Source organism: Falco cherrug, chromosome 6 (assembly GCF_023634085.1).
Source record: "Falco cherrug isolate bFalChe1 chromosome 6, bFalChe1.pri, whole genome shotgun sequence".
NCBI classification, from domain to species: domain Eukaryota; kingdom Metazoa; phylum Chordata; class Aves; order Falconiformes; family Falconidae; genus Falco; species Falco cherrug.
In genome coordinates, this window is record NC_073702.1 from 18977799 (window position 1) to 19004745 (window position 26947).

The 26947-nt window shown below is 41.2% G+C and overlaps 1 protein-coding gene across 1 annotated transcript; it reads right to left on the bottom strand.

Moving 5' to 3' along the window:
* Positions 1–390: 390 nt before the first annotated feature.
* Positions 391–19873, bottom strand: LOC102051991 (elongin-A-like). Its single transcript, XM_055714637.1, has 11 exons — positions 19311–19873; positions 12040–12096; positions 10093–10205; positions 8356–9055; positions 6818–6917; positions 5830–6003; positions 5123–5220; positions 4119–4299; positions 3532–3655; positions 736–851; positions 391–601 (listed from the first exon to the last, which is right to left on the bottom strand). Exons 1-11 carry the CDS (start codon positions 19464–19466, stop codon positions 540–542), a joined length of 1881 nt encoding a protein of 626 aa, XP_055570612.1. The 5' UTR covers positions 19467–19873; the 3' UTR covers positions 391–539.
* Positions 19874–26947: the final 7074 nt, after the last annotated feature.

Consider the following 26947-nt stretch of genomic DNA (forward strand, 5'->3'; position numbering starts at 1 on the left):
TGTCTCATACAGAGTCTTCTGTTTTGAAACAAAGAAAAACTAAAATACAACCAAATCATGTTTTTATAATAAAAATATAAAAGTCTCCCTAGGAAAACCTTTAGTGAAACAAATACAGTAAAGTTTCCAAAACACTTTCATGCAAGAGAGGCCAAGACCTCTTTGCAATTGTATCCAAGTATACCGTGTGGCTATTCCTACAAGGTAACTTTAACCGGGGAGAAATACACCTACAGCTTAAGTACATTCATGGAAAGCTTATGCAGATGCATACATAAACTGATAAAAACAGCATCTATAAGAGTCCATACAAACCGATGTGTCATTAGTGTACTGACCTTGTATCAACTTTTTCCTCATTCATGAATAAGAACAGCAGCATGAAAGGACTCAGATGTTTCAATTTTTATTGCAAGTAATTCATCCATGCAGTGTTTCATAACCAAGGCAAACTGAAGAAAGTTTACATTAACATTACTTTCATTAGCTGTAGCATGATACACGAATAGTCACGTAAGCTTGGAATATGCAGCCTCATTTTATCGTCGTCCAGCTCTGATCTTCAGTGCTTTCAACGTTTTCCTCATGATTGGTGCAATTTCTTCAATAACAAAATAAGAAGACCAGTTAGGATTACAGCTGTAACTTAAAATGGTATTAGCATAAAACTAAGCATATATGATTAGACAGCAAGTTAAAACAATTATCTTTATAATCTCAGGCAACTCCATTTACTTTTGATAGGCTTCTTTCCATCTTGAGTCATTATGCTTGATTTAGAGCTTCCACTGTTGCTAGCAGGGATCGGATTCGATGAGTTATTTCTGTCTCTGCTTTCTGGAATCTTTCTTCTTTTAAAACAAGGAAATAAAAAAAGGCTGGCATTTGATATCAAACTACTACTACTCACTGGCTAGTTCTGAAAAATAAAAACTGATTACAAACACTTAAGACAACACATTTACAAATCACAGGACAATTCAAGTTAGAAAGGATCTTAGGTGGTCATCTAGTCCATTTCTAGTCTTGCACAAATTTTCCATTTATTTGATTTGTTGTATCTTATTTGTCTTTAAACGATCAGAAATGGTGACAGATCAGAACATTTAGCAATACCATTGTAATTCATGATGTCCTGTGCTTTAATTTGCTCTTTATTTTCCTCTTTGAAGGCAGCTGAACTGCTAACCAGCTCTGACAGAAAATTACAGTAAATTTAGACAAGCTTTCATGGTTGGGGTTTTTTTTTGGGGGGGGTGGTGGTGGTGGGTTTTTTGTTTGTTTGGGTTTTCTATTTGATTAGTTGGTTTGGCGTTTGGGTTTTGTTGTGTTTAAGTAGAAGTGTCCAGTGAATGGCACAATAACCAACACTAAATATTAGGTTGGAATCCTCAATCAACAGGACAAGGACTAAAGCAGATGCAGATACAGAGCTGATCCCTACTGCTAAAAATATTTAAGCCAACACAACATTGTGTCAGCAACTGGGCAGCTTTGTACACCTCAGAGCCAGTCACTGACATCTGCTGCCAGTTATCGTATACCACTGCACACTGAAAGGCAAACAGCAGCCTGCTAGAGGTCTGCACATCTGCCATAAGACTTTCTAGCTCCTGCAAGACCAGCTGCTTAAGTTAAGATTCCAGCTGTACAAATTCTACAACTTGCAAAACTGACAGGTTTCTCAAAGGACATGGTCAAAGCAATGAAATTAAACTCGTGCCTAAACAAACTCTTGCTTCTGAAGAGGGCAAAGCAACAACCCTCTTACAGCTTCTTTCACACAACAGCAGTTTTTAATTTATCATGCCCGAGAAAGACACATGCAGGGCTTTAAGTACATCATTCAGCTACGGGTCGAGATTACTGGAGCAGAAAGGGTATTTACACTACTGTACTTGAAACACCTAAACTGGAAGACTGGTTTGTCACAACACAGATTCCACCTCCCACAACACAAATGAAAATAAAAGCCTAACCCAAAGTGTCTTAAGCTACTGCCTTGGTGGGGGACTATCTTTTCATTGAAAACAGCAACAGTATGGAAAGAAGCTTCCTAACTTCATCACCTAAAGGTGCAGCTATAAAACACCGTATCTGGTGTGAAAGCTGGTTTTAAGAAGTTCCTACATCCAGGCTGTCAATCCTGCTCCATACCACCACCATCTTGAGCAGTAAAGCAAAAATGCTCAGCTAAGTCAAGCTCCTGAAATGCACAGAAAACATGCTTTCCTATGGTTTTTAGCTCCCTCCCACCCCCAAGCCCCAGTGCAATAAACCCAGGTCAGTTCAGTTACCTAGTTCATATGCCTACAACTGCAGGCACCGCAGCATCATAACAGAAATACAATTACTCTCCTGATGTGTTCAGCTATACTAACCTGGTCTTGCATCACGTTCGCAACAACTTAAGTTTTATCCTCCCTCTTCCCAGCTATCTGTCACTATCCACTCACATATTTGTCATCCTGCATAACTATTCCCTAACTCAGATTAATGAAAAATGCTCCACCTGCCACTCCCCTAAAGGGAAAATTTTGAGCGCGCTACCTGAAAAGCACTTATGCCACCACAGAAACAACCACAGGCAATGGGGACACAAGGGAGGGCACCATGCTCGCCAGCAGCCACAGCAAAGTGAGCATCATAGCTTCAGATACCCACGTTCAGGCAGTATGAATACTTTCATAGCTTTCACGGTCCAACTGCTGGTGCATGGACTTGTCAGCCCATGGGGTGCTTCTGAATCAAACTGCTGATTTTTCTTTCAGACAAAAACAGATATTCAAACAGTAAGAAGTACAGCAGCTTGTAACTGAGAAGGGAAGAAGAGGTAGAAGCTGGTACTAAAACTGGTTTGTCTCCCTGTTGCAGCCACCCTCTTGGATACAAGAGAGTTCATTAGGCTGGCAGGAACAGTAGCACAAACATCACATCTCAGCTTTGGTTCTCATGGCTGTTTAACTACACTGAACTTTGATATCACAAAGAAAATTTGGCTTTGTGCTGTACAAAGGAAACATTTGTGGAATTCTAGTTTTCTGTTCCTCCAGTGTTGGCGCTGCTACAGACTGACTGTTCTAGACATTCCTTTAAGCTGCCAAAGCAGAAACCAAACGTCAAGAATATTAAAAGTTGCTGAGATTCCCTCTGGTCAGCTGTATCACTCCAGGAAGCTAACTAGGATTTCATGAAAGAACACGCGAGGCTACTAGGCAGGTTTATAAACACGAAACATCAACACTGGAATCTCCCCAGGATGTCAAGCAGCATTAGTGTAGTCTGGAGAAAAACAGCATCCACTCACTCTGCAGCTGGGAGGGTGAATTCATCACTAGCATTTTGGAGAAATGTGCAATGACAATGCATACACAGCAGAGGAGCACATAAGACTTAAAAAACAAGTCATTTCTAGCCACTAGTTGCTTAACAAAAGAGCAATATTTAGAACTTAGAAGTACTATGCCAGCAAGCTTTTGTACTGACAAAGACGTGGAAACTCAAGTTAAAAGCACAGTATAGAACACTTACTTGTACTTCTCTATTGAATGAGGTTGAGTGACAGGTCCTGCTGTCCCATGGATTGCTTGCTGTCGGCGAATGTTCCTGGGTGGTTTTGCTGCACTGGTCACGTAAGCCATTTTTGCTTGCCTGCCTAATACAGAAGGAAGGAGAAGAGGATACATGACTTTTTTTACCCTTTATATTCAGAGCTTGGTTGATAATACTGTTATGTGGCAATTTCTAGGTTTAAATTGGGAAAAAAAAATTCAGAAAAGCAGAATCTGGTACCAAAGTAGTATCTGAACCATGAAAAATCATGTACAGGCTACATACAGTATTTCTTTGTACTAACTTTGGTATTTGTAATTACATTTGTAGTCTGCATTGTTGCTTAGATTTGTCTACTGTATGCTGCAAGTATGATGCGTTGACATATTGTACTTTTTTAAGCAACTGTAAATTAAAAGGAACAGTGTTCTTTCTTCGTGACTTTTCCTAGAGGTACAGCACTAGTGCTTAGTGCAAACAAATCACTAAACTCTACATATTAACTGTCAAGAATAGCAGAAGAGACTGGGTTTTTGTAAGTGGAAAAGCTAAACCACAGATTTTACCTTTTGGTTTCTCTGACTGAGCTGAAAGAATATTTTTTGTAAGCATCTTCAGTTTTTCCTCTCTTTGATTAAATAGTCTCAAGTACATTTCACGCCAAGACTCATATTCCAGGAGGCTCTCCTTTTTAAAATCTCTCTGGCAGTGTTTCTTCCACAAGTGGTCAGACTCTTCCGTAAATGTCTAATTTGAATACAAGATACCTTAAATCAAAGATTTAGAAGTAACATTTTCAAGAGTACCTGTTAGCTGAGCCTGTAGACAAAGCCCAATCCCCCAGTAGAGAAAGGTAGAGAACAAATCCCACCACACATGGTGTCAGAGGTGCTTCCAACACTGAGCATGGCAATACCACGCAGAGATACCAACTTCAGTCTAGAAGTTATACAGCTTCAAATAGCAGAACTCTATAGCTGAGTTAATAAGCTATGCTTACAGTTCAGGCTTGCATTTCCAGCACAGGCTCAGGCCACATGAGCTCTCAACTTTAGGCATGCAGAGAAATAGCTAACTTGCACTATGAAGTACTGCACACTCAGAACCTCTTTTCCAAATGCATCATGGAGCTGAAGTCCTAAGAGTGTAGAGAAGAAATCTGCCATACATATGAAATCTCATCCCAGATACTTCCCAACTGGTATGCTTTGCAGCCTTAACAGTTTGTCACTTTAAAACAGTTGGTTCTATTATGACTTTCCTGGCTATTTCAGTAGTAAATACTGTGGTGGTTTGTGGGTTTTTCTTTTTGTATTCTTATTTTTAGAAACAGTACTTTTCTAACCATGCTGGCTTTCACTTAGTCATCAGTAATAATTCTCCCAAATGTTTTAAATCCGTACACTTGAGAAAAGAAAGCTTGATAATGACAGCTGAATTCAAAGAAAAAGTATGCAAGACAGAAAACCAGTGTACCCCATGGAGAATCTATCAAAAAGGGTGCAAGGAAGGTAGAAACTGAGGCCTCATTTCCTCTGTGGTTCCCTCAATTTAACAATGCAGGATTTACCGGATTACATTCCTCTATTCGTAACAACTGCTCTGGTGTGCAACGTGTTAGCACAGGCTCAAGAATTTCAAATGGCACACCTCCTACTTCATGTAGCGCTACAAAAAGAGGACAGTACTTTCAGTATCTCGTTTTACTCAGTGGGTAACACCACTCAAACGGTTTAAAAATAAAAATGGAAGTTAATTTCAGTAAACACTAACAGAACACATGTTTTGGAGTTAGGCTATGAAAATCTAAGTCAGCAGTTCCATACTGACTGGCAGTTATATTTTAGGATGGAGAAAGCATCTTTGAACAGCTATTGCCTCAACTTTACTTATGTGCATCACTCCCCTCTCTGCCCACACAAGGGAATAAACGATTTCTTGATCACTCATTCTAATTTATGCAAATAAACATCCTGAAGAAAAAAAAAACACCACACACAGCAGGCTTTTGGGTTTATAATTTATAGGACATTGTATTTTAAATAAAATTGGAACTTTATAAAAAGGTAAGCTTTCAAAGCAAGACTACATTTTAGCCAGCCATAAATCCCTTTTTTTTTTTTTAAGGCGCCTTTCAACCTGCTCTGAGTCACCATTTGTCGGGAGGGGCAATATCTTTTAGTAAGCCAGTTGCTGGCATGGAGAGGAAAAAAAAAAAAAAAAGAAATCTGATACACTTTCAGGCACAGCCTACTAGAAATCACTTGAAGTACTCACAATCGATATTATTTTGAAGCACACGGATGCACTGTTCATACAGTGTAAGCATCTTCGAAAGACAGACTGTTTTAGAGCCAGAGTAAACTTGCATTTTAGAGTTCAGTCTCCGCCCTGTGAATTGAACTGTCTCTCTGACTTGCTGGGGTGCTTCTACAACAGGTGCTAGGGAAGCTGCGAACAAAACATCAGACGAGGCTTAATCTCTCTCCTGAAATTTTACAATGCTTTAAACATTCAGCTTTGAGAAACACAGCTAGTAGGACATATATATTAATTTTTCTTGAAATACAAAGTTACTGCATCACAGTTTGGGGCCCTTACAGATATTACATGTTACAGAAGATCATTCATCTAACACTAAGACAGGATGCACATTCCAAACGAGCTGCACCAACTCAAACCAGCCTTACATGAGCTGTATTCACATCTAGATTACTCTGTTACCAGTCTACAGCACATTATTGATCTTCCCGAGTTATCCTGGAGAAGCCAGAAGCCTCAACAGCAGTGATGCTTCAAGACCAGATTCATACGAAGCCACCGAAACCTCACAAAAGCTGCTAGGGAAAATCACTGGCACTTTGTCATCTACCTATAAAGATGCTAGCAATTTCCTATGCCAAAGCTAGGCCTAGTGCCTCCTGTATTTGTTTCACCTAAGATAATTTTTACTAAGGTTTTACCTGCTACAAGGTATAGACAGAAGTAAAGACAAATAGAGCCTGTAGAAGTACCACCTGATCTATGCTTTCTCTACATCTGTGGTAACCTTCCACGTATTTCTTCATTCTGCAAGCCGTAAGAGGGAAGCCTTTCTAACTCCCTCCACTTTATCTGTAGAAATCATGTTGTAGCTGAAGGTGAGGCATTTCTTTGCACTGACAGATGAGCTAATATAGTTTATCAGCAAAGTGGATAAAGACATCTCCACACAGAAATGAAAACCTGCATTATTCCACATATATCAGCCTTGCATACTACTTACCTTCAAAGTCTGCAGCATATGAGGCAGATGAGACCGAGATGCCCGTCAGAAATTTAGGCAATGGAGTATTAAGGAGATCTTGGAGGGATGCAACCTTGGCCTGTGCACAGTCAAGGAAACATTGCTTCAACATTACAAATTTGGGTTTACTGAGGCTTAAGATAAGCTACAAAAATAACCACCCTTAAGCAAACCCTAAAGTAAACCAGGATAACTGGAATTACTGGTTTTCTGCACCGAAATTTATTCACTGGATTACTTTCCAGCATACCCTTTCATACCTTACCAAGACTACATCACAAAAGGAACTCAGTGGGGTATCTGCGATCGGTGCACAAGAACAGGTGAAAGAATAAAGTAGATGTGTTCAACTAACAGGCTTTCACATCAATCACTATTGAGGTTAGAAGTATGCAGTGAATGAGACAAAACTGCAAGATGACAAAACCAATTACATGTTTAAAAGCAAACTAAATGCCATCCTGAAAGACAAGAAACAGCTTGTCCCATCAAGTCTCCTATATTGTGCTAGGTAACACATGTAGCTTAAACTTTCACAGCTAACCCCTTAAAAAGAGATTTAAAGATCCAGCAGTCTGGTAAATACAGGTCCCTGCAAATGCTCAGCATTATGTCCAACATCTAAATTGGGTCTTAGGTGTTCTCCAGTTATAAGCCAGGCACTTACAGCCCAAAACTTGTGTCTCCCTGAACTTCATTTCAGTATCTTTCTAACTTTTCATGACTGCTTGAACATCTGAGATTTTTTCTCAGTTTATGCTAGAGTATTATATACAAGCCTCTACATTAATGTTACTCCATTTGAGACAGAAGATGCCACATTCAGATTGTAGATCTTCCACAACAAGTAAAGCCTGGAGCTTTCACATCACAGTAAAGATAAAAGACTGGAGAGACCTGTAATTCCCAGTGCACAAAAGCTTTTGTGTAAACGGTCTAATTAACATGTTTAGATCTACCTTGGCTCAGAGGAGCTCCTTAAGTTTGTTCCACTTCAAGGAACTAGGGTAGTCCACATACAAACATGTATAAGCTATTTTTATATGCAATACCGTGGTTTATTTCAATGCATTAAAAGAAGAAAGTTTAGTTCCACTTCAGACCTTAATGTTCACTATTAAAGAACCACAGCATCTGACAAAGTGACTATGCTATACATAGAACAGCTGCTACAGTCACAAACCAGGCCGCTCAAGAACCGAAGGGAACATCCTTCCAAAGGTACCTTTACTTTGGAGGTAAAAAGCAGATTAGATGATATGGATCAAAGAGTATTTCCATATTGGAAATTATCCTAATAAACCAAGACAAGTCAATTGTAAACTGCCAGTTTGCAATAAACAATCATTTTTTTTGTCCCAGTTACTGCAATTATTAGCAATTGTAATGCAGCTGGTGTGTCAGAGCCGTGCAGTCTGTTGCTTAAAATAACCAGAGATTAACTTCACTGGAAAATAAGAGTCCGAAGCACTTATCTGCAGTTTATTTGCTATTATCTCAACCATGCCATGGTTTACCTTTTTATTGGGAGTTTCTGATCGATCACCCTCATGGCTTTTTACATCTTCCTCTCCTCCTTTTGCATGAGAAAATTTTGAAGTCTTTTGTGGTAGTAAGTTGTTGTTCTGTTCACTGCATTTCTTTGGCCGTTCACCTGTAGAACTGGCCTTCCTCTTTCTTTTTTTGGGAACCTGATCATAGTTAAGATAAGATTCAAAAGACATAGCTGGGGGCTCAAATTCCTCATCACTAGGTAATTTGGCTTTGCTTTTTATGACAAGTTTTTGTTTTGGTTTCTTCACATGCTTAGGACTTCTCTGCTTGGAAGTATCCTTACTAGGCTTTTCCTTCAGGGATGATAAGTCTTTATTAGCTACAGAGGAACACTGCTCTTCTGAAACTTTCTTGCTGTCCACAGAGGTTCTCTCTTTGAATTCACTTTCTTTAGCTTGAGGATTGGTACCCTGGGAAGCACGCTGAGAACCACTGCCGCTACATTCTTTATTGTCACATTCTTTTTGAGACTCAGAATCTCTACTTTGGTGGGCCTTTTCGCAAGTATGCCACTTATTCAACTTTTTAGAAGCAGGAGTGCTACCAGAACTTCTGGAGGCCAGTACAGATGCTTTGGACTTCTCCGAAGGCTTCATCTTGGAAACGGAAGATTTTGTCTCATCTTTTTCTTTTTCAAAATTTTGCTTTCTTCCTCTGTGACTACTGCAACATAAAAATAAATCACATCCATACTTTTTTAGTTTTACCCGTATTAGTAAAACTAAAAGCACTAAAATCACACCACATGTCATAATTTCACAAGACCCAGAGTTGTGCTCTTATTCTTCCATTACCGCTAGAGAACCCTAGACAAACAGCTACTGGGTCCAGCACCACTAAATACTGCTACAAGAATTGACAGCAAGACAAGTGGGGAGCAGGGACATAACCATCAGTAGGAAAACATACCCGACAGTACTATTTGCTTATAACATGTTGGACACCACTTTTTACCCAAGTTTCCCTGCGTGCTTTATAATACAGACATGGTACTTGAGATAACTAGGAGACAGAATTTTGACGTGCTCTGTAGGTGATACAGATTACAACACGTCAACCTTTATGCTTTGCTTATCATGGATTCTGGTATTGCACTTTTCTATTGTTTGAACAACTTCAGATTTAAAAACATACAATTTAATCAATCTAAACCTTTGGCTTCCTCATTTTAACTGCCTCAAATTGCCAGAGGTCTGCATAACGCCTAAAGCACAGTCCGCCCAGCCACAGCAGTGGTGACTGCTTTGCATCTCTTCAGTGTGACTTCCCCAACATGGGAAGCCCCTCTCAGTCTACAAGAACATTACAGGAAAGTCCTCAATACAACCAAATCACTGGAGAGCTGCCTCATTTCACTACGACCACTGGGAAGAAAGAGCAAGCTTCCCACTTCCCTGAAGTGGGGAGCAGTGCCCAGTCATCAGCTTAGTCCTGCTTGCACCAGCTGGGAACCAAGAACTGTGCCAGTCAGAAAAAATATAGCTAAAGTCTGAGTGCTGGCTGGCTAACCAACCAATACTGGTTGCTCTGATTTGTTTTGGTATTTTATAAAAGACAGACTCATTTCTTCCACACAATTTATGCATTTGCCCTAATGCACATTTGTCATTCTAAACACTTTCCTAAGCTTTCCAGTTTGTGTTTTATGAAGTTACACTGCCGTATAATTAACTTTTTTCTAGAAGTTAGTTCATACTTACCTCTTACTTTCTGGATGAGTAAGTTTTTTCCATTGTTTTACCAGGGTTTTAGCTGCATTCCCAGCAGTGGCATGTTTCCTAAAACCATTAACTGTTTTGCCTATGCCAGTTTCCTGTTGAAGACAGTGCAAGAGAGATGTACAGAATAAATCATGACTAACATCCCAAATACAACCTTCTCTAAAACTGCTACAAACAGTATTAGTGTAGTAGTCAGAGCAGTCCTACAGCAGCTGAAGAAATAAATGCACGCTTTATACTGTGGACAGAACTGAAGGAAAGGTAGGTATTTATAACCAAATATGGGGAACAAAATGAAGTCTTAATTCACAAAACTAAGAGAAGTCATTTTCCTCCATTAAATGTATGTGTTTCAGGAATTTCACTTGGCTCAGACGCTTACGCCCACAAAATGCATATTGCTCCAGTGAATTAGAGTAATCAATTCAAATTCCTTTTAGGCTTATGCAGGTACATTTTAGCATGTTAGGGACCACATACAATATACATATTTTAATCAAAAATGCATCTCAACCAGGAGCAGTAGAGGGTCTGAGGAGCAGAGTTCATGACTAAACTCAGTTTCAGCACAGGAAGCAAAAAAACCCTCTTGACATTTAAAATCCGTCATTTTCTGTTTTCCCCCAGTACAAATATTTTCACGTTACCATTGTGCCTTCAAGTCTTGCTCTAGTGAGTTTTACGTTACTTAAGCACTTAATCTCGCAGACATTGAGTGTACAGAGAATCACAGGTGACTTTTTTAATCCTGTCTTATTGGTATCTCCGATTCACAAACTCTCAGTTTTAAGATGCACACAAAACCTGGAATTCACCAGGTTAGCAGCAGCCTCTTAATGTTCCTGCTAACTAGTGAAATGATATTTCTGTGAAGTCTGAGCTAGAGCTATACGCATGGTATTCCCACATAATCAGCTCACAGCTTAGAAAGGTCTTCCTTAAATTCATTTTAAGGATATATAGCTTCTATATAATTTGAGCAGTAATGGTTTGGTAGGTTAGTGTATTGCAAAGAGATGCAAGAAAAAACATAAGTTCCTTATGTTCTTCAAATGTGTTAAAAAAATATGTGGAGTCCTCAGTTGTAAGACATCTCTCTCCTCTATTTGACTTGAAGTTTTCCATCAAAGTCTGTCACATAAGACACACAAGTTTGCTGGAAACAGGAATTGCCTGCAGAAGCGCTTTGTCATTTTAAACAACTAACTGCAATGTAAGATTATTTTGTTTTCCAATAAGAATACATAAATATTACTGTATTCCAGTAGAAGTCTACCCATGTTTAGGCAGGTAAATGCTTTTGCCTGAATAGGCCAGCCAATTACTTTAATTACCATATTTTTCTCTTCTTCTTCAAAGAACTCTCTCACAAAACCCACATTTTTCTTCTTCCCAAAATACAGACACGTTGCTCATATTAACTAGACGCTTCAGAGACCATGGTAAGAATTTCTAATGTAAGATTTGATAGGATGCAGGTTTGGTAAGGGTCCAAGTCACAAGCATCCTTACTTGGGATAACTACTCTTTAAATGAAAGTAACTTCAAGCTGCTAGTAAAAGCTAGATTTAGACAACTGACCTAAAGAATGGTTCACTCATATTTGCTTTGACTTAAGCATTGACTGGAAAATAGTTCTACAGTGAGAACAAACCAACCCTGACTAGCAAAGTACTCTCTATATGCTCAGATTCCTGCTCAGTACTATCATTGTTGGCATAATACTGTGTTTGTCAAGTTCTATGCCCAGCTTCCAGCTGGCTTTTGGAAAAGGTTCCATGGTTCCTTGTACGTAACTCTAAATGAATCATGATTAAGACTCAAAATAACAAAATGCAACATGTTCACTGCTTCTGTGATTGGAGACCCCTGACATTTACACAGTAATTCACTACGGAAGAGTTGAATGTATTTTTGGTCACTTACCACTAGAATATCCAGTGACATATCCAAATCCTGTAGTACCTTAAGTGTTTTTATAATCTGAAAGGAAACATTAGATTATATTTTTAAAACAAGTCTTCCTAAATTCTATTCTGCTTTTCTCATCCTCATTCACATTTAATCTAAAAATACTCAATAGTTTTAAGAGGAATATCCAGTAACTCCAGGAAAATATAAGTACTCCTTTACTGCCCATCCAGGCTGTGCTTAAAGTCTGTGCTGTGAACCAGTGCAGTTCTGCCAGCCTCCCAATTTCAGTAACACCAGAAAATCCAGTAGGTATGGATTTACCACTACACAGATAACATTAAAGATCAAGAATACAGTAGTAAAGGTTTTATATATATATATATATATATGCCCATACTCCTTGTGTAGCAGTGACCCTCATTTGTCACTGAGCCAATGGAAAAGCCACATCACGCAGAACCACCACACAAATCAGCAAGTCCTCCAGCAGGCCTCCCAGACAGCAGCACCACTCCATCAGCCCAGGCCAAGAAACATCAATAAAGCTGGTGGGAGCCCAGTTCAGAAAAAAAATAAGGTTTTGAAAACTTAACTGCAATTTGTACATTAACAAAACAAGCTCAAGCTAGAACAGCTGTTTTGTTTCACACTGACAAAGCATACACCTGTTACAAAACTCAACATTTCCATCAGAGCCAGAAAAAAATTTTCAATACAAAATGCTCATCTCCCTATGATAAGTGTTTTGATAACACAACTCTCATTTGTAATGAGTATAAATTTCTTTGGCAATGGCTATACAGCACCCCAGAGGCTTGCAGGTGACCACATGCAAGCAACGTGCCATATCTTTCACAAACTTCCACAAAGCTATTTTATGTAAATAAAGAATTAATGTGCAACTGAAGTAAGAACACTTCATAGGGCTTTCACAAAGCTGGAATGCAAGTCAAGCTTTTCAGATCATTGGCACTTCTAAATGCAATGGCAGGAACCTGCAGGAATGCAAAACAGACTACCCAGAAACTTTCTAACTGTAACAACAGCTATGCTAATTCAGATAACTGATGGACTAGCATTTATGATATTAGATAATGCTACTGAAATGGTGTTGCAAGAAGTGAAAGAGATACTAAAATAAGCGAGCAGCAAGCTTGAAACAATTTACAAATTGCACTGGGGGGGATATTTTTCTCCACTGTTGTTCCAGTTTCATTGTTCCTATAATGCATTACTAGTGGAATCTCACACTTGACGCTGTGTACAGCGGGCTCTATCTACATGCCTGGCATGCAGTTCTTCCTGTAAATCATCCACCTTGCAACAGTGTTTCTGAGACCTAGACAAGTACAGGAGAAATGTTTCACAGCCTGGGAAAACATGAGAAAAATCTGTAAAAGCAAGGCATACACCTAAGACCAGAGGTAACAAATCACCTCACTCCCCAAAAGTTTAGGTAACTACAAGATGGCAGGATACCTACAAAAAATTCCAAACCAAAATTTTGGAACCAGTATGAAAACCATAAGTTCCACTTACCCCCTATTTAAGAGCAAGATACTCCCTGAGCCAAAAAGTTGCATTAAGAATATATGCAGTGAAATGAAAAACAATTTTGTATCTCAAAAGAACTACTCTTCCTTCTGAGAAGAATACAAGCTTAACATTTAACTTTTTCCAGATGCTTCACAGCTGTAGGCTGTATATATTTTGTGAACTGAAGACTTTCTAAATAATCCCAACAAGGAAAAAAATACATTGCAAAGATGCTTAACTAGAAGAAAAAAAAATGCTTACAATGTTAATCACAAGCATTATAAACTATGTTATCACTATCAGGTTAGTTAATTTTATTTTTCTTTATTTAAAAAATTATATATCCCTATTAACTTATTTTGCAATGAAAAAGTAACTTCTTGCTGAAAGATTATAGTAAGCTATATAGGATGACTAGATACTGTGCAAACCACTGGGAATAAATCCCATAGGCCAAAGACAAACCCATATGTTTGAGAATATTAAAAGATGTTTTCATCAAGCTACAAAGAGAATGGGGGGGGTTGAGTGTTTCCTCTTGATTGGGTTTTGGCCTAAGTTAATTCATAAAGCCAAGTTCATTTCGGAAGAACAGATTCAGGAAGCAAGCAATTACTGTTCAGACAACTTCAAACCAACAGGCTAAATTACAAAAGTACCCAGATGGCAAGAATGTCCAAAAGCAGTCAACACATTTCAATGAAAAGCACAGCTTTCAAAGTTTTCTAAATCAAAGACCACATATTTGAAGAAAGCAAATGGACAGTGTATCACATTTAGCAAATTAAGACAAAGAATAAGGTTTCATTAAAAAGAAAATAAAAATCATTGATCAACCACTCTGACAAGCCTTTTAGGAGAAGTGATCCTGATCTCTTGATACCAAGGAACAGCTCAGGCTGCAGTAAGACCAGCAGCTTTGTATGTACAGAACTAGGAAAGGAGAGTGAGCTTCATTTGCTTGGCCAACGTTAATGGCAGCATCCAGCCTGCCGGTAGGAATCACCCATCTCAGACCTTAGCATTTAGAACCAAACTTACAGACACAATCAAGGAACAAGTAAATTTAAGTTGTGGCAGTCAGTAACAGCAGAGAGACTTTGCATTTATCCTGTTTGCTAAAGAGTTCTGATTTCTCTGTCAAAGATGAGGAGGGGCCATTTGCTTTTTAAATCACAAATACCAAGCTCCAGTATCTATCAGACTTCGGCGAAGGCCACAGAAAGGTATACTATGAAGCACAAGTCACAGGAAAGCCTGTCACTGAAACAAAAGCTTGTTAAAAACACAAATGTCGATGTCGTGACATTTATATGGTGCACCACTATTATTGCATAAAAGAAGGCAAAAAGAATAATTTGTTTGAAGTCTGTTCTAAGCAGGCCTCCAAAAACAGAATGAAGGTTGACTACTGAGGTGCCTTGCTCTACCCATATCTTTCACCATAGCATCTGTAGTTCATCTGGGCTCTTATCTCACTGGACTGTGCCCAGTAATTTTTTCTCAAGTTCTTCCATATACACACAATACATATGTAACCCTCCACGGGTTTTCAAACAATTTTACCTTGCATACCACTATCAGGTATACCCTCATGGAACAACTCTATTGACTTTAAAAGCGATGGTAAACTTCACAGAAAAATTATGAAGAACATAAAAAAAGTTACCTCTATACACAATTCCCGAACCATTCTACAAAATTCCTAAATGCTGATTACCAAAAAACAATCCAAAGCCTTTAGGACTGTTGTTTTTCCAATAAATGACATTCCAAGCAAGCCCAAGACACAGGCCTTCATGCAACATAAGCAGAGCTTTATGGACAGACTGAGAGCTGGCATACACATAACTGAGACAAAAGCAAAGGTGACAATAGGAGTAAGAGCAAGCCAAGATGAAGGGGAGGATGGAAAGTAGGCAGGCATTTGGAAAACAGAGGGCAAGGGTAATGAGCAATGGGTAAGAAGCATGTAAGCAAACAGATTTTCCAGAGTCAAAACCGACCATAAACTGATGATCACAACAGATGTCAGGTACACAGAGTTTGGTCTCTTCTCACTGCATAAATGTTGCTCCATCATCCCTTACACAAGTGTTGTACAGTCTCCTCATTTTTCCTAGCTGAGCCTGGACCCTCAGGAAGGACAGGACTTGTTAACAGGTCCCTAGGCCATCTGTGTCAAGGGACTGACTCAACAGTTCACCACAGTAACTCCTTCCTGCTTTGTCTCCCTCCCTCCTTGCTCACCAGCTGCACCTCTCTCTCAAAGGGATACCTATAATATTTAGTTCATTCTCTTCTATGACACAGCCCATGCAATTTCACAAAGTCCATAACATTCAGCTGAGGAGACACTTCATCTGAAAGAGCACCCAGACTTTTAAGACAACACATTAGAAAAACCCAGTGCATTCCCAAGCAAGTCATTCCTGTGACCTCAGTAAAAAAAAAGCAAACAACTGTTTGATTAAAAAAAAATATTGTTTTGTTTTAAGCTATTGAATCTAACAATCTCTTCTTGCTAACTTTTTTAGTTAGCAAATCTAAATCTAAAAATCTTTTTGTAATCTTTTTTGACAAACATCCTTTATAACACAGAAGTGTAAACACTAATTCCACGCTTCACCTTGGTTCTTTAGTTTCAGTAAGTTATGCTAGTCAGAGCTATAGGCATTCTCTGGCTGTCTTATTATCTTTCCAGCTTGGCAGTATTGCTTTTAAAAACAGTCCCCAGAACAGGACATAATACTGCTGTAATTGTCCCTCTAATACTATATAGCAGTAATAACATAACCCTGCTAAGCTACCCAAAGATAGCGTTTATTCCATAAGCCACTGCATTGTACTACAATTTCATGCTCAACTGGTAATACAGCAGAGCTCCAGATCATTTTCTGAGTCTATGCTTTCCAAAATACAGTCTCCCATCCTGAGTGACCTATATTCATAGCTCCTAGCTGTGACTTTCCACTGAGCCATGTTAAAATGCATGTTGTTCAAATGAATGTAGACTAGCACATGATCAAAGTTGGTTTCTAGAAGAGTCCCCCTTCATTTGACACAAATTACTTTAGTATTTTTAACATTTCACCAAAATGCTTACTGTCTTCTAAATTAAGAAAGATTTGAGTACCATCATGTCAAGGACAGGTGCATACTTGCCCCTCACCCTCAAAAAAAACCCCACCACAAATCCACAACCAAAACCACAAGTCAACATTGTTTTCTGTTGAGTTCTGGCACTTATTTTTGGCAAGTGCAATGGAAATCCATTTATTGTATTGCATCAGGTCCATAACACAGCTAGTGTAATCAGCATCATACAGAGGCAAGTCAAATGCCTTAAGTCTTGCGTATGTTTATGACAGCATCAGCTGAATATTATTTGAGATAAATTCGGCAGTACATATCTACACAGTCTCATTGAGTGGCAAGGATCATGGCACCCTCCTTTAATTCTGCATCAGTTACATATTATATGCAACACCATGCAGCTGCTCAACACATTCCTTCATGATCAATGTCAATGAAGGCTATTTCATTTACCTGTATGAACAACAGGACAGTACTTTTCTTCCTGTCCTGCTGAACTCCCCTAGTACCTTGAGCATCATCCAATACCTAAATCATTAGTTCTGTCCATTCTTTGGTCAATTCCCTGAAAAATCAATAGGGTGGCTATCAAGCCTTGCACATTAATAAGCTTTTGACATGAACAATCAATGTTCTGCATCTTCCCTGGTTACTATCACAAAGTTATTTAGCAATTATTAAAAAGTGCCAAGACAAATACTGTTCTCAAGTATGGGACAGAAATATTTGACAACACCTATGCTTACCTATATACCCACCTGTGATATTGATTTTTATGTATGTGGCAAGAATAATAACTTCCCTTTTTGCCTTTAAACATGATAACCTCGTATTTTCTGTTACTGGAGTTACCTTTAATTAGCAGTGCACTTCACGACTACCAATTTACGGCTATCAGTTTCTCATTCCCCCTACCACTCCTGAAGCCCCTGTTATCCACAAACACTTCTACTTCACTAGACACAGTTATACCAGGGACAGCAGAAGTGCTGCAGCACCACCATTAGTCCCATTTTGTGCAGCACCTGCTTGCAGTCACGCCACATAAAAACCGTGCCATCTCCTCCCTTAATGAAATCAAATCTGCCAGGACTATTTACATGTTTTTGCTAGAGTTGAATGTATTTTGGAATCACTTAAGAATTAACTACCTCTAGAATTGTTTCTTTCTTTTCCCTTTCAATGTCTTGTTCAGAATAGCGTATCAACACCAACCCCAAGTATTAAAATATTTGAAGATTATATTATCTGATGACTTCTGTAGCACAAGAAGAAACCCTAGGCTCATTGAACTGCAGATTAAAACATCTGCAACACCGGCACAGATATTTGCCTTTTGGACAGATACAGCTTACCACACTGGCACTCAGGAAGATAAACCCATTATTGGCTAAGAAAATCAGTATTTCCTATATATGCATATATACAGACACACTTCGAAAACACACAGTAGATACGAATGATAACTAAGCTTTTCATGTTCGTTAACCACCAAATACAATGCAGATTAAATTTTATTGTCCCCCATACTTCCACAAACTTGCGTCAAGATTTAAATCATGGCAAATGCATTCTGTACTTTCAAGCTGAATGCCACCCTCAAAAGAAAACCCCATCCTTTTGAATATGCCTTCTTCAGTCAAATGTGATTTATTACTTCATAAAACACTGAAGCCAACTTGGCACATACTGCTTTGCTTCCCTGTCCTTCAGAGTCCAGGCTGCTGTTCAGAGAACAGAGCTGTGCCTTCTTCCTACCCGCTCCACTCTGGGGCCCGTGCTTATATCCCCACCTGCCTCTCAGTACCTAGGGAACATCAAGCACAGCTTCTGTAGGCTGCTATGATCCATCTCCCCACTGATAGCTGCTTGCTTCAAGTATTCCTTATCTAGTCCTTGCAGCTACTGAGCAGCCCCAATATCCTGCAGAGGTTAATTTCTTTCACAGATAAGGGCAGCTTTGCTCTTTTTGCACCAGGAGTAGCAACACAACTCCCACTCTTCTTGCTGCATGCTGTTGAAACAGAGGAGAAACACCTATTTCACCAAGAAAAGCTCTTATGAACACAGAAATTAGCACCCCGGCTGCTGTGTTTTGAGCTTCTGGCCAGGCCGACAAGATCTCCCATAGCCAGCAATACCTGTCAGAGGTAGGGTCATGACACCCAGCTTTGGTTGCCCTTCTCCTCACCCGGCTGCACACAGGGCCTCCTGGCCACCCACCCAAAGCTGTAACCCCCTACCTACCTACCCAGGACATAACCACCTGTGACCCAACTGCCACGCTGCCCTCCTGGTCGTGGCATGGGAGGGAGGAACGGAGGCCCAGGGCCAGAACCTCACACACACGCTCCCCCCGGCAGCCCAGCCGGCCCTGCTCCGTCCCCGGCCCTGCTCGGCGGGGCCGGCAGCCAGCGCCGAGGCGGGGCAGCAGGGCCGGGACAGCGCGACCCGCAGCCCGTCAGCGCGGCGAGGACCAGCGGCCTCGGCCGGCCCCACCGCAGGGCTCCGCCCCACCCAGAGCCACTCACACCGCCGATGCGCTACATGTACGCGTGTAAACATATACAGTATACGTAAAGAGACCGGGGCAGCCTCCTGGCGCCCGCCGGGGAACCTCTGCCTCCCCTGCACGGCCACAGCGCCGGTACCTCCGCGGGCTCCTGCCCGCTGCCCAGCCGCTCCTTCAGCTCCAGCACCCTCCGCGCGTCGCTCCGCCCCTCCGCCATGGCGCCCGACCCGGCCGCCTGCCCTGCCAGGCCGCTCCGCACCGCTCGCCCCTCTTGTAGCACCGCCCGCCGCGCCATAGGCGGCGCCGCGGTCCAGCGTGGGCCGGCACGGCACGGCCCGGCCCGGCCCTGCGCCGCCTGAGGGGCGCGGGCGGGCGGCGGCGCCTCTCGCCATCCCCAGCGGGAGCCGCGATTTCCCCAGTGTCCCCCCCGCGCCTTCTGCCCATCGCCGCGCCCCCCGGGCCGCCCCACGCCTACATCTGAGCTCTCCCCGGCGGGCTCACGGCCAGGGTCGGGGGCCGGGGCTGGGGCCCTGCTGACAGGGTGCAGGCAGCCGCTCCCGCGCCCGGCCCGGAGCCCTGGTCCGCTGTCTCACGAAGGCGGGCGCAGCCAACAGAGCCCGACCCAAGCGGCTCCGCCCCGCCGGGCTTTGGCTGATAGCTGCCGCTAACCAGGTTGTTTGCTACCGAACTATCAGCAATAATAAAGCTGTCATGCTTTTCATTGTTCTGCCTCTTCCAACGGTGCTTAAACACGCAGCGCGCTACGCACAAGCACAGCTTCAACTGAAGCGAGCCCACGGCGGTGGGCCGGGCCGCTGCAGCGCGCCCCAGGACCGGGCACGGCGCCTACCCCCACCCCGCGGAGCGGCGCGGCGAGCGGTCCCGCGGCGGTGCCGCCCCAGGGGGCGCGGGGGGAGGCCTCTGCCCCGGGGTGCGCCAGGCGGGACGCTGGTAGCGCCGCAGTCATGTGCACTTGCTCATGCACGCCTGTTCAGTTACCTGCGGGTACTTAGAAGGCCTGTGGCACTGCAGTTGCCTGCGCCTGGCTGTAAGGCTGCTTGGTGGCCTTAGACAGAGCGGCTGCGGTAGGGGTAGGGGGGCCGAGGCCATGGAGGCCTCGCTGGCGCCCACGGGCACCCTGCTGCGGGCCGACCGGCAGGGGAAGGCAGCACAGGCTGAGGCCGGCACCCTGTTCTTTCTGTCCGCCTTATTTACAGCCTGATGGCTAATGTGCTGGCTTTTTTGTTTGTTTCTTTCTTTCTTTTTGGAGGGGTAACAGAGCACTTTCGGGCCTTGCAACTTTGAGCGTGGCTCCTCTGTGGTTTACCGAAGGTCACAAATAACCTTAGAACTGGGAATCGGTCTTCGGTGCTGCGTGAACAGCATAGCTGGAACAGGGTCTGTGCTGTGACGCTTGCTGGGGCTGAGCACCTGCTTGAAGGACTCCAAGCTACAAGAGTGCCTCTTAAAAACAATCCATGGGCTTGCAGTATTTCTTTGGAAGTTAATGCAGATATAATTAAAACAGATACATAGAACAACTTTTGCTCTTTAAAGCAATGTTTGGAGGAAGTTTTAAAAAGAGTGTATCCAGTCTGAATTGCAGGGGAATTTCAAATAGACAAAAGTCTGGCGTTTGGAGGTTAGGGCTACTACCCTTTCACAACAGATCTTCTTACAGCTTGGCATAGCGTATAGCAAATTTATCGATAGAGCTGGTAGGGCAATACAGTAGGTAGAGTGCTCAGGTTGGATATGGAAAAAACAAGTCTAGTTCCTTGTGGCAGACTGGCTCTCCAGTTCCCATGCTGATCTTTTTGTTTTGCAGAAATAATTAACTCATCTTCATAGTGTGTAGAGACTTCATCAACCCTACTTTAAAACTGGCCATCTGCAACTAGTTAGTCTTTCTTTATTTTTCTGGCCCTAACAGTATGAAATTACTTATACAAAGTGGCATTTGTGCAGAAGAAATTTTTCAAGAGATTCAACCTACACCAGCATTGCAGTTAAAGGCATCTTTGAGTAGGGAAGTTGATTGTCGTATGGATTGTGTGATTGAAGCTGAGTTTCCTGTATGTTGTTTGAAAGCCTCAGTTATCAGGTTACTGAGTTTTCTGGGATGAGGGAAATCTTGCTGCACTTCTGCCCAATTATTCCTATGCCCAATATATATCCAATTATATATGGCCATGATTTCATGCCAGTGAATAAGAAGAAAACATTTAAAATCTAAAAAACTTTCCTAGAACAAGAAAAATGTCTCTAGCCCAAATCATAGCTGCAGAATTTCTCATATCACCTGTCATAACTGGCAGAGGAAAGAATTCCAATTTTACTTGGTCCTTCAAAATTGCCAGTCAATGCTGATCGTTACAAGGATTTGTTTGGCACTGATTCAGGAGTCCTGTTAGGAAACAGTGGGGTTGCCACACACAAAAATATAGCTCCAATAATTGCTCTGTCACTACATGCCCAAGAGTTGTGTTGTGCCATCAGCTCTTCTCCAAGGCTTGCATACTCTCATCTCATCCCTAGGGTCGTCTCCATGCCTTACTGCCAGTGCTTGGCAAGTTTCCGATGAAAGAGTGAAACCACAAAGAGAAATAAGCTTTGTATGAGCTAAGAAGAGCTGGGTGAGAGTTTCAGGGGGTAGATCAATGCGAGAGGCTTGGATGGGCAAAATTAGGCAACAAACTGGGAGTGACTGATGGGGTACTGGGGAAGGTGTGCCTGGTGGGGGAGGTCTGAGTGACCCACCTGGGGTTGGGTGTCTTGCTGCACACAGTCCTTCAAAGCTACCTTCTGTGAAATCAAGGCCTGTGCATTTGATCCTAAACAGTAGTAGTTTGTACTTTTATTCAGCAGCTTAAAAAGAAAACACATTTATTTTCCATCTCTTTATTGAAAAGACTGGAGTTCCTACTGAAATTCTGTATGCTTTCACAGTTCTCTCCAATGTGCATAAGGAGCTTCAGCCTTCCTAAAGGCAGTACTGCTGTGATTACTGTGAATACATTCAGATTGATGCATTTAAACATATTTTTCATAACTATTTAGCATAGTGAACCAAATATGGGTTTCAGGGATGCATAGTATTTGGCTGAGTATACACAAAGGGCTCAAAGCAAACAAAGCAGTCATGATCTAAAACTAGGCCTGGGTTTTGTTGACATCCTTAGTTGAACAAGGTAGATCTCCATGTGGCTGTGACACTTGCATTCCACCAACAAATCAAAGCATGCCAATTTCAAAGAAAAGGCCAAAGATACCTTACAGCAGCCTTCCAGTACATAAAGGTGGCCTACAAGAAAGCTGGAGAGGGACTTTTTACAAGGGCAAGTAGTAATAGGACAGGGAGGAAAGGCTTTAAATTAAAAGAGGGTAGATTTAGATGAGATATTAAGAAGGAATTTTCTACTCTGAGACTGGTAAGACACTGGAACAGGTTGCCCAGAGAAGCTGTAGATGCCCCATCTCTCGGAGTGTTTGAGGCCAGGTTGGATGGGGCTTTGAGCAACTGGTCTAGTGGAAGGTGTCCCTGCCCATGGCAGGTGGCTCGGAACTAGATGGTCTGTAAGGTTCCTTCTAACGCAAACCATTCTATGATTCTATGATTTTCCAGAAAGAGTGCAGTAATGATTGTGCATGAATTAGAAAAGATGGTTATAATTGCCTTAAGGCCTATCTTTGCTGGTACAAGAACTTTCCCTATTGCCGATTCTGAGTCATGCGTGTGGAGTAAATAATAATTATTCTTGTTTATTGGGCTAAGAACAAATCTCTTGAAATGTTCGAGCTTTTTTCCCCCACTGAAAATGTTAAAGCATTACTACATGACCTGCTACTGCTGCATGGATTGATAGTATTGCCCTTAGTTGCACCATAAACCAGTTGATTATGCAGCAAATAAAATATTTTTTCCCAAGATTCACTCATACCTAAAAGGATACATCTTGAGAGGCTTAATATGTTGCCAAAAAATGTACTACCCCCTTTTTTAACTTGAGAAGATAATTAATAACTTGATTGCAAGAACCTCAATCAATATCAGTGTTCTATACTAATTAATTTCTATGCCATTGGAAAGGAAATAAGCAGACAGACAATAGGTTATTTTCAAGATACAAGGGAAACTGTGTTAAGAATATCTTAAAATTAAAAGACATTATAAGTGAATGTTTGATTTTTAAAAATGTATCATAATTTGCAGCTAATCCTGGTACTGGTTATTTTTTAAATGACTTTGTTGTGTGCAAATTAATGGAAAATGAGAATGACTAGTTCCAAGACCAGCTTTCATGCTTTATAATAGCCAAGTACACCATCAGTTGTCTTGTGATCTTGAAGACCAAGTAACTGAACGTTTCATGGGTTTTGCCCTAATGTACAACCAATGTTTCAGAGCTATGGGAGATGCTCGATTACATCAGTGTTAGTACATTGAGATGTTGAGGCATGCCCCATGAGATGCTTATATCAATACTTCACAGCTCAAACTGTGTTCAGTATTTTCTGGAAATCAGAAATTAGTTTGTATTTTCAGTGCATGTTTTTCCCCATATTCATTTGTGTGTTTTTTTCAACATTGAATCATATAAGGAAGTTGCAAACACATTTGTAGAGACTGAGTAAGACTCAAATTTATTTTAAAATGTGCTAGTAAATTTTAAAGATATTATATGAAAATTAGAATAGTCTTTTATTTTTTACAGATCATGATAGTGTATTCGTTCTGGAGAAGAAGTATCCCCTCTATAAAAAGAAAAAAAGCCCAATAAACTCACTGAAAAATAACAAAAGAAAATAATATATTCTTTCTCTGAAAAATGTTGGCTTGTTAGGGCATCTTGAAATTATAAAAATTGATAAAAGTCTGGGCATGAGCTGTTAGAAAAGGGAACACTGAGTAAGTCAGGTTCACTAGTATATATATGTTTGGGAGTCTTGTTTTCAAAATATACCTGCTCTATCTACAAAAACTAATTTTTACAAGTTCTTAAAACTTATGAAGCACAGTGAGGAATATATTCTTTGTGTGAAAATCATTACAGCTGATACTGCTAAGGCAGAGCTTCAAAAAAAGTTAAGGATAACTGTCCATGTGAAGAATTTTATAATTAGATTGAACCTGTAAATTAAAATATATTGAGATGCGTTATGATAATAGATGTCATCCTGCATATTAAATTGATGTTATACTGAGTTGTATATTTAAGGCAGCAGGAATCTACATGTGAGAAAAAAATGCATAGTATAGTAAGGAGAAGTTCCTAAAATATGTCTTAAAATAAGGCTTTGTTCTTATTTTTTTACAGCTGTGGCCCTATTTTTCATAAGGAAAGCCGGTTACCTTGTTGCTGTTGGGAAGGCTTGGGTTTACACCCCTCTCTTTCACTCTGGTTTCACCTATTTGATCACCTCTATTTCCCTGTTCTGTTTTCACATTTTTATCTTACAACTTTTTGTAACTCCACTAGCACAGGGATCCCTTTTTGTCCAAAATGGCAAGTGTTACTTTGTAGCAGTTGTTGTAATAGCCCATCAGAGCCTGGAGGCAAATAAGTCTACCAAATTAAGCATCACACAAAGTACAGCCAAGAGAAAATCTTCCCTTTCTCTGACTTCTGCTTCACCCAATATCCTTCCTTTCCCACGCAGTCACTCACACCCCTTTTATCTCTCCCATGGGATTAAATTCTCCTGGGATGTGGTGGTTTGGCTTCATATTATTCCTGAGGTTGACTGGCAAGAGGTGGAGGTAAACTATTCCAGTGCATGGTATAACTCACAAGTTAGGATACCTCCTTGCGAGACAGAAGATCAAAGTTCACGTGTATCTGAAAATACATCAGGGGTGTGAGCCAGTATCCTTGAAAGCTGAGGCGAGTCTTTACAGAAGCAGTGACCTAACTCTTAAGAAATAGGACATAGCTGTGAATCCCCATCATCCGGTCCCCTTCCCTCTGCCCAGAGTTTAGCACCAAAATCCTACAAAAGTGGAATTAAAGTGCCAGCTTTTCCTCGGCATTTCCTGCTGGTTATTTTAGAACATAGAATAATATAATCACAGAATGGTTTGGTTGGCAGGGACCTTCAAAGGTTATGCAGTCCAACCCCCTGCCATGGGACACCTTCCACTAGACCAGGTTGCCTAAAGCCCCATCCATTCTGACCTTGAACACTTCCAGGGATGGGGCATCCACAAGTTCTCTGGGCAACCTATTCTAGTGTCTCACCACTCTCATTATAAAAAATATCTTCATTATGTCCAGTCTAAACCTGTCCCCCTCCCAGAGCATACTGGCTTTCACCCAGGCACCCAGCTTTGAGGTGGGAAACCCAGTGGTCCACCCTACATTTACCTGGGACAATTATTACCTGCTGTGGATCTACCATCTTCACCTTCCCTTCCCTTTCCTCCCTTGTACCTGTGCCTTTGGAGGTTTCAGGAGGCCGGGCAGCCCAGGGAAGCTGAGCTCCCGTGGCTGGGCAGAGGCAGGGAGCTGGGCATGGAGAGGAGGGGTCATTTTAAAGAGCACGGGAGCACAGGCTCCGGTCTCTTTTGCTTGCTGTGACAGCAAAGCATCACACTGGAAACCACAAGCTGGGACTTACCAAGTGGCCTCTGATCTTTCTCACTCTTTTTTACCACATTTCCTCTCTTTTTGTTTTCTTATTTTCTAAGGAAGAGGCATTTTCACTGACAGCTTCTTGGACAGCCCTGGGACATTTTTCTGAGGAGGGTAAGAGGTCTTTAACTTCTGTTTGATAATTTTACGAGGTAACGTTTTAAGGGGGCAGGGGGGAAGTTGGTTGTTTGATCAAATGGATTGTTTTGGGACCCTTAGTGTCCTTTGGCATGAGTTGCTCTTAAGCTAAAATAAATTAGGTGAAAGCAAATGACTATAGAAAAGCAAATTATCCAGGGTTTTCAAAGTTCAGTAACTTGGATTTGTTATAGGATCATTTGATTTGTTTCAATGGTTTTGCCTGTTGCATGTGCTTATACAATAAACTAGCTGGTAACATTTCTGCTGATGGAAAAGTGTTTTTCAGGAAAAAACCTTGGAGAGTGGACATTTTCTAACAGAGAGCTTAAAATGTCATGTATTTAAATGAGCTTTGCAACAACACAGTGAAGCAATAAACATCAAGTGCTGCATGTATTAAAATTTTTGTTACAGGTCTCTAAAAATATTTAGAATCACAAATGTGACTGCCAAAAGAATATGCCCTTACCAAATATAAAGTTGTAGCTATTAATATGCGAATCTATAGCTATGTAGATAAGATAGACATCCAAAAGTTTTTTGTTTTCTTTTATTCTGTGCCAATAAATATACACAACACTTGCAACATCATAGGTTTTTTGCAACAAAAGTTGTGTTAAACAACCAAGTATACTAAAACCCCAGTATACCTTTGATTGAACCTGTCTTAAAATGGCAAGCTGCTGGGGAGTTGCTATTCTGGGAGGTGACTCTGATAGGTCTCAACAGATGCAGCTTCTGGAATGCAGCTGACGCGGGGGGAGCCAGGCAGCAGCTGACCCCCGCGCTGGCACACCAACATTTCAGGGATCGCAGCTTACGTCAGTGCGGGCTCACACTGACACTTTTGGCACACATGGCCTTCTCCCTCGCCTGCTCTGCACATGGTCATCACCCAGCAGCAGCAGCAAAAAATCCCTGGTGCTCACAGGCAGCAGCCATTCCTTTCTATAATTAAATTACTGCTTTGTAACGTGCTGTACACTCAAGGAAAAATTGATGT